This window comes from Squalius cephalus, assembly GCF_949319135.1.
Source record: "Squalius cephalus genome assembly, chromosome: 8".
Taxonomy (NCBI): domain Eukaryota; kingdom Metazoa; phylum Chordata; class Actinopteri; order Cypriniformes; family Leuciscidae; genus Squalius; species Squalius cephalus.
The window spans coordinates 22,023,725-22,038,423 of record NC_137129.1 but is presented as its reverse complement, the minus strand read 5'-3'; the positions used below and the strand labels follow the sequence as shown (position 1 = coordinate 22,038,423).

General features: G+C 37.9%; 1 protein-coding gene across 2 annotated transcripts in view; it reads right to left on the bottom strand.

The window, feature by feature from the left end:
• cratb (carnitine O-acetyltransferase b) overlaps positions 1 to 14,019 on the bottom strand; it is a 184,124-nt gene extending 170,105 nt beyond the window's left edge. The window contains exons 1-5 of one of the 2 annotated variants that reach the window (XM_079878078.1): positions 13,509 to 14,019; positions 11,531 to 11,746; positions 10,986 to 11,104; positions 7,883 to 7,936; positions 7,463 to 7,628 (exon numbers count right to left, since the gene is read on the bottom strand). In XM_079878078.1, coding sequence (XP_079734204.1) covers positions 7,463 to 7,628; positions 7,883 to 7,936; positions 10,986 to 11,104; positions 11,531 to 11,746; positions 13,509 to 13,559 — 606 coding nt within the window. In that variant the 5' untranslated portion in view covers positions 13,560 to 14,019. Of the gene's footprint in view, positions 1 to 7,462; positions 7,629 to 7,882; positions 7,937 to 10,985; positions 11,105 to 11,530; positions 11,747 to 12,739; positions 12,907 to 13,508 lie in introns of those variants that run through there. The other variant, XM_079878077.1, reaches the window with a different exon arrangement.
• Positions 14,020 to 14,699: the final 680 nt, after the last annotated feature.

The following is a 14,699-nucleotide window of genomic DNA, read 5'->3' as shown; positions in this document are numbered from 1 at the left end:
AATAAATTATTGTACCCGACCCGCTTCCTGACCCGCATTTTTTAAAAGTAGTAAATGCTCATCGTAGCGTCTTAATATAACTTAATATATTCTAATTTTGTCAAGAATTATAAAAAATCGTCAATAAGCTCATAATTTGTACTAAAATAGTCTAAATGTTTAGTTTTAAAAACAATTTTAAAAAGCTGGCTATGTCTATTTTGATGTTTCTGCGCAAGTTCAGCAGACAGTGAGGTTCGGGTTTGTTCCGATCAGAGCTCGTGAGCGGAGAGCGCATTTCTGAATATTCCGCTCTGCTCACTCATTCCGTAGGGTCGCTCGCTCAACCCAGAATGGCCTGTTGGTTCGAAAATATGTGGAATAAGGGCTGCCTCCGACTAATTTTTTTTTCTAGTCGACTAGTAGTTGTTCATTTAAGCCATTCGTGGACAAATCGCCCCTTTATATTAATTTAATTACTTAAATAGGCTATAGCCTACAGGATAATAAGCGTTATGACCGCACGCATAAAGCTTGCCACAAAGAACCGGTTAAAGTAATGATTATGAATGTGTCTAAATTAGCAAGGAGACATTTAATTGTTTAGTAATAAACTGGTGTTTTCTGTGTCGCTGCAAAGATGAAGTTGACGATGCGGAGATTGCAGACTCGCCATGAACGCCAGAGAGAAATGCACATTTCATATGGATTAGGCCTACATAATCAGAGAGTAGCCTATTTATTTTGGTTTGAATATTTTTGTTTAAAAGTAGACATTTCAAGCTTTCTGTAATATATAGCTTATATTTCTCAAATCTGTGAGGCACAAGCTGAGTTTCGGCGCCCTCCAGTTCACATGCAATGCAAGTGATCGTGCCGGCGCCTTATTACATTGTCTGCTACATATTTGCTTCTTATTTATTAAATACGGGCAATTGATTGATAAAACATTGATCAAAATTAAGATACAATTTATACAAAACAAAAATCTTTTAAAAAGAGTTTTCTATAAAACAAAACTTAATGAAGTCGTCAAAATCATGTTTTACCAAAAACAGCGCCGTTGCTAGGAGGGCGCCAGCGCCTCTGCTTTTCAGCGCCTCTGCCTCGCGAGTGGATGATAGCCCTGAAGAAGCCTAGCAATGATATACCTTTAGTGGTAGTATACCTTTAGTTAAGTTATACCTTAAGAGTCTTCGTAGCGTGCTAAGAGACAATGTTATCGGAAAATGCAGCCCAGGTATGATGCGTATGATGCGTAATGGAGATTCCAAAGCGCTCTTCTTTGGTCAGAACCATGGAGAGCGATCGCGGATTTACTTTTAACAATGCAACAAAATATTTAAAGAGCATCAAGCTATTAAAATCTATATTATGTATACGCACAGATAATATAACAGTAGGCTATATTAGTCAATATTTTTTTATTAGGTTAAGCAGTGATTGGATAACGTTTTTTATTTTTTTATTTAACGTTTTTAATTTAAGGCCCACCCACTGGCCCATCCAAAACTGGAATCCTGGTGCCGTGCCTGGTTGGTCGTGCCAGTTTTGTGGTTATCAAATGTGTAAATAGCATCGCAAGAAGTACACATGACAAAGCCAGCACTTTGGTCATCATCTTTCATTATTTCGGCAAATGTCTCCCACACTTTGCTCTTTCTATTTGTGTATTTGCGGAGCTTCCACTCCCCAGTCTTCACCTTTTCTCTTGCCGCCTCCATCTCGACCTGCAGACTGAGCTCGTGCGTCATCTTCGCGCCAATTATTCAGCCAATAAAGTGTAGGCCTATGTATTTCATAGAAAATTGTGTCTAGTACTATATAAATTACAAAGGTTTAATTGGCATCTTTATTTCAAACGACCCGACCGACCGCGACCCGAATATCATTAAAAAATATTTTTGGATGACTCGTAACCGCGGGTAACCGCGGGTGACCGCAGGCACCCGCTCATTTTGGATCAACCCGCGCATCACTGCTGCTGACCTACGTGTTTCATGGGCTGGTCTGTGAGAAGAAAAAAATAAATCCTACACTGACTTTTTTTGACCAATGCATTACACCGGCACAAAGACCCCAGCGCCATCAATTGACCCTTTGCAAGGAGTTTGATTGACAGGCGATCTGACCAATCATAATCCGCCATCCGCTGAATCCGCCATTTTTGCAATAATAGATGAATAATAGTATTGTCAAAAATATTGACATTTCGATACATATCAACATTGAAATATCTGAAACTGTTCCAATACTCCTTTTCTGTACTATCACTAGACCGATACCAGCTGTGTGCTAGGACGGGGGGGATGAGGAGATGTGTTCACATAGACATTTTCATTGGCTAATGTGAGTAAATCTAGATTAAAATTCAAAGAGACAAGCATGACCTGATGTTTCATTATTATCCAAAACGAGGTGATGTTAACATTATGTAGCACTAAGCATTCTCATGCAATGTACGTTTCATTCATAGCCAAGTCAAGTGACCTTTATTTATATAGTGCTTTTTACAATAAAGATTGTATCAAAGCAGCTTCACAGTGATAACATGAAAATAATACAAGAAAGTTTGTTTCTAGAAGAAAATTGCGTCATCGTCCACCTTAAGTAAGGCAGATCAGTAATATTGTTGAATATTAAATGTCCCCAACTAAGCAAGCCAAAAGCCAAGGCAACAGTGGCAAGGAACCAAAACTCCATCAAGGTGACAGAATAGACAAAAAAACCTAGGGATACTAAACTCAAAAATACTCAAAGCCGGACTCATTGAAGTAATAACTTATAAAGTTCCAGGAAATCCCTTATATGGACAAAAGGCATCCAGCTATGTAGCAGAAAAAAAAAAGCAAGACAAACACACAATTGCCACAATATATGGTTTTTCAAGTCATCTCGGGGGTATTTTCATAAAGTACAGTATATGAATAACGTAAAGTATATAAATAAGTATTTAAATAAAATATTTTCTACCTTAAACTAAATCAGTCATAAAATTGTCATTAGGAAAATATAGAAAAAAGAAAAAAATATATCGGAAAGCACAGAACTGGGTAAAAATAAAATGGAATTTGAAGGGAAAAAATCATTAAGAATGTAATTTTTATTAAACTGTTAATAAATTGCTGTTAAATTGAACAAGTTTCATGATTTCAAATAATTACACATGCTTTTTGATTAATACAATTTAATTTAACCATCCAAAAAAATTTCAACAGGAAAAATGGAATTAAAGTGTTCCTATCCTTAAGGTTGCCTGCATTAACAGTTTAACTTTCTTGTTTTTTTCCTCTCCTCACATTAATGCTACAGCCTCTGCTATAACATTATCGGTTCATAAAATTGGTATAGAAAAAAGTATCGTTCAGGAACCGTTATCAAAGTCATAGTATTGGTATCAGTATCGATATCGAAAATTTCTGAACGATACCCAGAACTCATTAGATGCATGTTCCCTCAGACATCGGTGAAAAACTAAATATAGATGTCTTGATTAAAGCATTCATCAGCATTAGGGGTTGTTCACACAGAACATATTTTTCCATTCCACTCTGCTACTTTTCAATTGTTTTTCTGTGTGAACGCACTAGTCCTGTTTAACTGTTGCGCTCGCACATGACACAGCATTCTTAAAACCCAGCAGTCAAGTTAAAAGAAGTTTAACTACAACGCACCTAAAGACATTGCATTTTTGCTTTGAAAGTTTTTGCTTTCTGTGTGAACCGACACTAACTCCTGAGTGAGTATCAAAAAAGTAAGATGCAGATTTTTGTGCTGTGTTTTTAAAATTTATCATGAGTTCTGAGCGTTCTCACATAACTCTGTCCTCATTCATTTATATGTTCATCTTCTTGTTTGGGCTGTTTAATATTAGGATTGTGTAAAAAAAAAAAAAAAAAAAAAACACTGAGTAAAAATGCACATTCAGTCTATGACAGCAGATGGCAAAAATGTAACAGCAGGCATGCAGCCGATACCCCTGTAACCCCGTAAACAAAGCACTTGCGCTACTTTCTGGACAGTATTTAAAGGGATACTTCACCTCTGGGAAGATGAATGTGTATTTAAAATAGGTCATTTAAGTAGAAGAAATGTGAAGAAATTTTTGAATTTGGAGCTTTCTAGACTGAGAAAAGCCAGAAAATGTATTTTTGGCTTATGTGGATGAAAGACAACAACTCCCAGAATCCACTTGCTTCGCTGTCTCAGGAGGCCACGCCTACCGGTAAGAGTGCGCAGTTTAAAACAACAAAGCTAGCCTACGTGATGAGTTTGCGAGGGATCTAAAGATCGTCCAAAATGTAAGGGATTCGGCTTTTGCATTCTACAGTCGCCATTCATTCATCATGTTTACTGTGGCGAGCAGGACGAGGCTGACGGCCGCGGGAGAACAGCGCGAGGCCGGTGGCATGACTACTGAGACGCGCCGGGTCTCCCATCTCTCACGGAGGAGCGGGAATTTTTCTTAGCAATGGTAAAACGCACACATCAACCGATCACTTGTTCAGCGTTCATGTAAACACTACATTCAAATTCACCAATCGGAATGAATTCAGTTAGGTTGAAACAAAAGGTGTGCATGTAAACAAGGAATAGCGACCGCAGAAAGCAAAAGCTGAATCCCGGACATTTTGAACGATCTCGCCCGCCGGACAAGTCCGGGAAAAGGAGGATGGTTACTTACTCAGCTTTCTCCTACTATTCAGCTTTCTCCACAGAACAAGAGCCTGATAGCTTAGCTTCCAAAGAAAGACGGCTGACACTGTGTACATTCTGTGAGTGAGATCCCTCTATGGGCGGGTTGAAAACATGCGGAACAACGCCTTCTACTGGCTGTAGTCTTTAGCCTCTGGCCAGAAAATCCTCCGATGACGCAAAATGACGATTTTTGCGTCATCGGAGGATTTTTTCCAGACAAAAAATACATAAATCTCTTGTCTCAGGGGGATATGAGGGTGGAAAGCATGGTAATTCGAAAATACTACAGGTTTTCTACTAATACAAAGCTTAATGCTAAATCCTGAAGTAACCCTTTAAGTGTTTTAAACAGCCATTCAGATTTTTGTATTCGCAATGGTGTTCATTGCAGCACAGAATACTTAAAGGGGTCATTTGATGCAATTTATTGTTTTCCTTTTACTTTAGTGTGTTATGTAGCTGTTTGTGCATGTATAAGATCTGCAGAGTTGCAAAGCTTAAAGTCTCAAACCCAATGAAATATTCTTTGTAAAAGTTAAGGCTCAGCCACGCCTTCCTAAAAAGTTTCATTCAAACACGCCCCCACAAATCTACGTCAGTATGTGGGGGCAGAGTTTCATAACACCGCCCAAAATGTATACGCAAAGAACGAAGGCGTAACTTTTATTCTTGCTGTATTATTGTTGTTGCAGGTGCCGCCATGTCGTGGAGACGCTGTGTTTTTCGTTGCGAAAGCCAAACTACTTTGTTTGGCCTTCCAAAAGAGGACACAATTAGAAAACAGTAGTTAAACTTTATTTACAACACTGTTCCAGAACAGTACAGCCAAAATATTCAACTTTGTGCTGCGCATTTTTCAGAGGACTGTTTCCAGAACCTGGGAGAGTACAGGGCCGGCTGTGCACAAAGGCTGATTCTAAAAAGTGGGGCTTTGCAAGTACAGTCTGGCGCTTCTGACTCAGACACACAGACACAGCCTGTAAATATGTTTTCATATTTTAAGAATTTGCTACTAACTATTCAAACGTGAGTTTTGAGCAGTATAGTGTAACGCTTGTTTGTCGTTTCTACGATCACAAATGCAGACATGGTTTTATGTTTACATAGTGTTCTACCCCCCGTAGCGCGGCATCACTTAGAGCAGTGGTCTCAAACCGGTTCCACGGAGGGCCTAGTGTATGCAGGTTTTCTCTTTTACCTTGAACCAAACTGATTGAGTAGGTCACTAATTGGTTAAGATCTCCCCTCACCTGGTAGTCTAGGTCTTAATTGGGCACTAATTGAAGGGAAAGACCAAAAACCTGCATACACTAGGCCCTCCGTGGAACCGGTTTGAGATCTCTGACTTAGAGAAAGCTGCTTACATGTACAAAAGTAACCATGAACACAGCTTTTGTGTCTTTATCATATTTATGAATGACTCTCTCTACCCGTTGCTCTAGTCTTCGTCAAAAGCTGCTTTCACCACCTGCTGGTGAGGTCGACTAACAGCTATGGAGATTATTAATCGGTAATCTACTGCTATTCCTGCAGTTCCAGGATGTCAAATGTTGAATTTTCTGTCGAATTTGAACCACTGAATTTGTGGAAGCGAATTTGTAAGGCGAAATAAAATGGACCGAAAATTGCCAGTCGAATATTATAAGGTTGTATTTTTAAACAATGAATATTTTGGAAGTGAAATCTGAGAGGTGAATATGGATTATTGATTTTTTTATTCATGAAAATGAGTGTGAAATGTTTTGAATTGAAATATTCACAGCTTAAATATACAACCATGTTGAATTTCAACCCATAAAAATGCAAGCCCAAAAAATACAATGTATTAAAATGCAAGCATGGTTAATGCAATGCATAGTTTTTCAAGTAGTGCAATTCAACAAGCTTTTTTGGTTCAAAAACATTTGGCATTATTTTACTTCCATACCATTAGTTAACATAAACTGACAATGAAAAATACTTCTAAAGCATTCATCAATCTTAGTTAATTTGAAAATGTAATAACACATTATTAAAATCAAAAGTTTTAATTGTATTATTTTATGTATTTAAATGCTTTATTGTATGTAAAAAGAAAAAAAGTTATTAAACCAGTTTATTAAACCAACACTTTTTTTTTGCAACTTATTTCAATATCGTGATAATACCGTATATCGTGATAAAAGCCTCAGCAATTATAAAATGTTGCCATGTCTGAAGAGGAAAGTGAAATCTTTGTCGTAGCATCCTGTCAATGTTTTGGTATTTGGTATTGGCGTCAGTGCTGGTCAATGCATTGAATAAATGCCATGGTCTCTACGAAGTGAAGCATTAGCTTCAGCATTACCCCGGCAATACATTGCTGGTCGGTTGAGCCTGATGCCTAGTGCTCAAAGTTAAAATGATTTTAACACCTTGTTAGGTGGCATTACAATGTAACCTGCACTGACTGACAGCCTGTCTCGAATGTGCAGATACAAACAGTGTGGATACTGGTAAAATATCAGCAGCTTTAGAAAGCCTCTCATCCAGTTATATTGGAGGATCGAAACTGACATATAGCCCAACAAGCTTATTGTCAGGTTTATGTTGTTATGAGGATCTTTATTTTGACATTCTATTCTGTTTCCTTTAGTTCGTGTTTCCCCGCCGTTTAGTTTTTGTTTCATTGGTTACTGATTATGTCCTTGTTTGTTTCTATTGTTACGTATTAGTTTCACATTTGTCTAGTTTAGCCCTGTGTTTCAGATGTTCTTGGTCAGTTCTCGTTTATACATTTTGTGGATTGCATTAAAATCTAGTTTACCTGGTAGTTCCTGACCACAGTAATGTGAGCTGGGCCCCGGCGTGGACGTCCGTAGTGGACCACGTGGTCATGTTTGGGTCCTGGGATTCGACAGGAGGAGAACAACTGAGGAAACAATTCCATACATAGCGGCTGTCCACGCATATACTCTACCACTAGCTTCCCACTGGATGATGGAAGAAATACAGCAAGAGAGAGCAAGAGAGGACAAGTGGATAGAACAAAAGAGAAAGAAAATCCTATTGAGGTACAGAAAGCAACAGATTGATATGAAATAATAGCAAGATATTAAGCTCTGGTTTTTGGCACTGCTTGACTGAAACATGCATTAAATGATTCATGTTAATGATTAAATTAGCACAGGTTTTCTGACATAAATGTGTAAATCTGCCACTGTACAGTAATGTTGTCCATATATACCTGTCCACCTCAGCTTTGAAATCCAACACTCCTGCAATTAACTTTGATGCAAACCTGCACAAGAAACAATTCAGACATACATTAATTAAATATGCAACCCTAAAACTGTCTTTACATTTATGCATTTAGCAGGCACTTTTACCCAAAGTGACTTACAAAAGAGGAACAAAAGCAATTTGGAAAAGAGCCAACAATATTTGTAATTTACAATGCCAGATGTATTAGACACCTGAATTAGGAAGCAAGCTGGAGAAGAGGAGAAATGCAGAGAAGATGACACTTTTGTGTGTGTGTGTGTGTGTGTGTGTGTGTGTGTGTGTGTGTGTGTGTGTGTGTGTGTGTGTGTGTGTGTGTGTGTGTGTGTGTGTGTGTGTGTGTGTGTGTGTGTGTGTGTGTGTGTGTGTGTGTGTGTGTGTGCATGCATTGGTTTAAGAGTGTGGGATGGTTAAGTGATGTCTTGGATATATCAGATAAAACAACTTGTTAAAGAGGTCATGAACTGAGAATTAAAATTTTCCTTGATCTTTTGACAGTTAAGAGTTTGTTATACTATAAAAATACCGTTTCAAAACTCAAAACTTCCTTTTTATTCCAAAAACTGCTTTTATTGAAACCAAGGCCAGAAAACGACAGGATCTCAAAAGTGGAGACATATGACCTCACAGGGTAGTGAAAGACTGCCTTTGCAGAAGAATATCAACGTCTACATCAGTGCATCTTTGGCGCCGCCCAGTGGAGCGTTAGTGAATAGTGATATGAGAACGAGAAAAGATCGACACAAGATCAATACCATTACCTTCTAAATGAACCTAGTACTAGGAAAGTAGGGTTTGTTTTCAACAATGTGAATGTCTCAGCAGTGCATTATTTGTTTGTTTTTGGTGCATTTCACTGTGGATTATTAATTTGGTAAATTTTTTCACAGGCTTTGCAAACAGACTTTTACGATATGCATCTGCCAGCAACGCCACAAACATGCAAGTAATCATGTTTATTCTAATGCGTGATCTGTGATCAGTGATTTCTGATGTAATTATTCAAGTTCAGATATCTTTCTCTCAAAATTGTTCAATAGGCCTAATGTTTATGCATCAGTAAATCAAGCCAGTGACTAAACGATCAACTTCACATTGTTTCTCTTAATAGGATGAAAATAATCTTATTTAAACTGTGATTAAATTACATGCAGAAAGCGATCAATGAACGCTCCCTTTACACTCGCACACTCGATTTTTAAAGCAAACAGAGAGTCAGGACCTTGGTTTAACGTCTCATCCGTAGGACAGTGCTTTCTGACAGTAAAGTGTCCCCGTCACTGTACTGGGGAGTTAGGACCCACACAGACCACAGGGTGAACACCCCCTACTGGCCTCACTAACACCTCTTCCAGCAGCAACCTGGTTTTCTCAGGAGGTCTCCCATCCAGGTAATAACCAGGCTCAGCCCTGCTTAGCTTCAGTGGGCAACCAGTCTTGGGCTAACTTACAGGGTTGGCTGCTGGTTTACAGTGTTTACATTGTTATTTGGTGAAAGCATTCATGAGAGTGCAGAAATTGCATTGCAATGATTAGATCACCGCATTCACGTGATCTGTCATCTGTCGAATGCTTATCACTGCAACCTTTTCATGTGATGGAATAGATCTAAATATATGATCAATACTTTTTACGATTCGTTAATTTCGATAGCTGTAATAGTAAAAATGTAGTAAAAGTAGGGCTGGGCGATAAAACGATAACGAAAATTATCGCGATATATTTTTTCTCGATAAAACGATATCAAGAGTTCGATAAATGTTCGATAATGTTTATGCACCAAAAGCGGAACGAAACTCATTTGAACCGCGCGCCACACGGACCATTTATCCGCTCGGCTCAAAGTCCAAACAAACAGCAGCGCAGCGCGAGCTCACTAGAGCAGACGCGTTTACTCTGATCGCTCTCGTCACGAGATCCAGTGAGAAGCGCTTGAATTCAGCGAAGAACACAATGTCTCAGTGATTTAAACCAGTTTAAAGGCAGATGAAACAGCGCTGGCAAACAGGAGAAACGCTGTGCGCAGACGGCTTTTCCGTCTACAAATTCCCATCATTTATGGATTTACTGTAACGTTAGCCTAGTAATATTAACTGCACCATGAAATGTGGGATATAGCCTACATATTGAATTGTATTATATTATTAATGTAGACGATGTATTAAAGGACTGATGGAATATAATTTTAATAATGTATTTAGGCTACTGTTTTTCATACAAATACCATAGAAACCATAAAGTTACATTTTGCCATGATAGTGAGGTTATCATGATCTAAATGCATGATACTGGATGACCAATGGTTAAGTTTAATAAAACTCAAACAGTCAGAATATTACATTTTTCCAAATAAAAATTAGCACATGCAGAAACTAAGAAATTAATTGTCCAATAAAGATATTAATTTTGTTAAGGAAAAATTACAAATGTTTGAATGTTCTACCTCAGATTTGTGAAATGTTCACCAGTTTGGCAAGTGTTTGTCCTGATGTGTTCTGACAATAAAGAGTAGTTTAAAACCACAATTAACGCTCTGGTTTCTACAACTTTCACTTAGGAGCAAAAATCTGCCTTTAAACTTGAAAGAAATAAAGATTTGACTTTTACCGTGATAATTATCGATATCGACTGATATAAAAAATTTATCGTGATATTTTTTTTTGGCCATATCGCCCAGCCCTAAGTAAAAGATTTTCAGAGAGAGAGTTCCACATGTAATACTAGCTATTTAATATGCAAACATGTCAGCCAATTACAGCAGTGGGCGTTTACACTGAAGTCTCACAGCAGACATGCCTTCAAATCAGAGAATAAAATCAGGCTAGTAAAAATGCCTTTTATTTCTAAATTATGACCATTTTTGATGTAAAAATCATACTAACATTATAAGGGAACCACAGGAAACATTATAAAATAATAAAATAATCCAGTTCATGACCCCTTTAAATGCTTTGAACTTACAGTCCAATAAATTCTTTTAGCAAAATTTAAGATTTAAATGGTACTGTAAGTGTGATTGTTTGTTTGTTTGTTTGAGTGTGTGTTTGTAGATTCTGGCTGTTGCATACACTAGTTGACCTCTCCAGTCTGTGAAGTCACGTTTAGGCAGAGAGATGGCTGGATTCGAATGCACTGCCAATGGCTGCCTACACTCCAGGTATGCCCACTGCACCCACCAATCAGAGATCTGCACAAAGTGAAGACACACAAAACACACCAGATCAAACCAAAAAAAAAAAAAAAACAGCCTGCTAGTTCACCTTATAAAGCATACACAATCAGAGTCAAAACTGCTGCACAAGGTTGTGATGCCAAAAATTGGGGCTTTCTTCTTCATTTACGCATTTCTTTCACCATATAAAAAAAATCAAAATCTTTAGCAGCGGACCTCTGATTGAGTTGACACAGAATCCTATGATATTTAGCTACACCCATGATTAGTTAGCATAATGTCCCATGGTATTTCCATGGTACTTCAAAAATACCATATGTCCATTGTGAATTTGTCCGAAAAACATGGAACTACAAGATGATGATACAATTAAAAAGGTATTTTTGTGCATCAACGTATGAAATTGGTACTTTTAAATTGTGTCACTAGTGCTATTCTCACCCAGTTGTGTGAATGCTTTGCTCGTTTGATCAGCTCTCTCTGCAGTTTTTCGCCAAGACCTCCAGAGCATCCAAACTTCTGCACGATCCTGTGGGTGTGTTCAAGCTCATCTGCCGGTAAGAGCGGCTCCAAAGCCCTCAGGTAGCGCTGCAGCGTCTGGCCAAGCGGAGGCACCGGCTGTGGCGGAACCGACGAGTGGGCCTGTCTCAGCACAACCTGACCAACGTGACATAGAGGGTTTTCACAACACGTCATCAATCCAGAAGTCGGCCATATTGGAGGCACTGAACATAAACAATGCCACTGAACTGAATGGACTCGCAAATTTGGCTTATTGCTGCTGAAAAATGGTCGTGTTTTGGTCTGTACAAATCGGTCGCACCGGGAAAAATATTTGGAGTTCTATAGACTGTCAAAAAGTTAAAGAGAAGAGTGCAAAAAACTGAGGAAAGAAGGTGTTTGTGGTTGAGAGAGGCACAGCATCAGCTCATCAACAACACGCGTTGACTATGGCTAAAATGTAGTTCACTATGGCTACGTTCACAGTCCGAATCCGAATATTTTTGTATCCGATTGGAATCTGATTAAAATGATGTCCACAGTGTATCGCAACGGTTTATATTGATTTGTGTGTCGATGCAGCTCTTGGTTCATTGATTTGTGATGGAGAGGTTTGCATTTGCAATAGAGATGTTGTTTTTTATTTAAATTTTACAGCATGGAAATGTGTAGCCGCCGCGCTGGACTACTGCGTCTTGAGCCTGCTGCAGAACTGTGTGAACTTTTCCGCGCTCTTGTCTGCGCCGGTTTCAAAATTTAAAAATAATAATTTTCTGCTCGTCCGGCACTTTGCAACAACACAGCCTTGTTTCGGCAGCGACTTTCAGCATGTTTCCTATAACAACGTCTGACGTTTAACGTGCCGTGAAAAAGTCACATAAACCACGCGAAATCCGATCAGAGCATTCAGACTGAAGCGGATTTCCTGAATAGGATTTCAAACCACATATGGATGTAGCTTCAAACGGATTTCATGTGATTTATTTTTTTTATTTTTTTTTTGCTGTTCAAGTTAGCTAATTCTGATCAGATTTCAATCGGATATGAACAAACATTTGGACTGACAGTCTGAACGTAGCCTATGTCGGGAAAAGAAATAGAAGGAAGATTTGTCGGGTCGTCAGTCCATGACAAAGAAGCTAACGTTACCTCGTTCAGATCTTTACCACATATTAACTTTAGTTTGTCAAAATTCCACGCTCTTTCCTGCTTACTAAGTCCTTCTCTATATGATTTAGCAGCTTCCACGTGTTTTTCCCGTGGTTTAGATATCATAAATTAGTGTAACCATGTGTTCAGTCGTACATAAACAGTGCAATCCAACTATTTGATGTGCATTTTACATCTGGAAGACGTATTTTTAAGAGTGTTTGCTCATCTGCAATACGTCTATAGGACGTTTCCTGTCAGATGTCAAATAGATGTTTAGAAGATGTAATGATTTAGAATGTATGTTAAACTGACATCTTCTAAATGCCTATTTGACATCTGACAGGAAACGTCCTATAGACGTATTGCAGATGAGCAAACACTCTTAAAAATACGTCTTCCAGATGTATAATGCACATCAAAAAGTCGGTGCTATCTGGGTTGTTTACATCCGAGTATGTGTATGGCCGAGTATCCAATATGGCCGCGCATCCGGGTAACTGACCAGACCGTGACGTAGGTGCAAACACTATAATGACTGAAAGTGAGGAGCTGAAGTTTTCATTTAAAATATACTTAAGTTACGAGTCACTTCCCTAATACATTTTGTAAACCTCCTCTACACTGGAGAAAAGAGAAGTTTGCATCTATTCATAAATAAATGTTTTATATTTCATAAGTGTTTCTATCAATCGCTGTCAAACGTATGTGTGCTAAACAGCAACAAAGCATATTTAGAATTATATGCACAATACTACACAACACTTACCCTGTGCATTAATAAAGAGCATATTCTTGGAGATATCCTCTCTAAAATCATTGTGACGCTGTTTGTTGTTCACAATGAAATAGCAAACTATTTAAGCTTATGCAAACACGAACGTCACCAAGAATCTTCATCAATGATATTACAAGATAACTCAAATTATTCTTCGCCCCACAAGAAAACGGTAGTTAACTATTCTGACAGTTGAAGTGTTCAGTCTGTTAAGATCTCTTCAAAGTTCGGCTGAAGTTCGTGAGCTCCAGCACGCACTTCGGGTGTGGACACTACAACACGTGTGCAGTGTTTAGTGTTTTTTGCCGTATCCTTTCGTATATGTGCGCAAAGACAATGAGCCAAGGTCTATTAGATTCTCTTGGGCGTTTTCAGACCTGTAGGTCGCTTGCTTTGGTCGGAAACAAGGACTTACAATAGATTTTTTTTAATTTTTTTATAATTGTTAAAATAATGCCGTTTCTTCTTCGGTTCGCTTTCACAAGGCAACAATTTAAAGCGCACCATAATGTGTTTATGCAAGTCACATGTGAGTAAAACTGTCCTCTTATTGGCCAGAGTTTCCTCTGCGTCATCCATCAAGAAAAACATAGACGCCTATGCTACCGCAGTATGGCAAATATTAGCATTTGACTATGGTTTGACTATCCATAAATATATTTTAGATAGTTACAATTGTATTTCGACTAGTCCTAATTATAATTTGACTATAGTCAGAATGATTATTAGAGATATCTGCAATTATTATTGGATTAGTCAGAAATTAAATTCGAGAGATATAAATACATTTTGACTAAAATATGGCAAGCCGTTTTAGCATTGATTTAGTTATGACTAGTCAGAAGTCCAATTCTAGATATCTCTTCTCCAATTTTGACTCGTCGTAATTGGAATTAATATCTATGTGATTATGACTAATCATAATATGCATTGAAGATAACAGTGTTATTTTGACTAGTCATAATATACATTCGAGATATCTACAATTCTATTTGAACTATAGTCATATTCTTCCATTGACTTACATTGGAAAATATTTTCAGATATCTTCAAATGAGTTTTGATTTGAAGAAATTGTAATTAAAGAATACATATACCTATAATAAAACTTATTTTTCCCCCTATAATTAATAAAACTATAAAAATATTAATAAAACTACTGTGACATTTCCTTATTACACT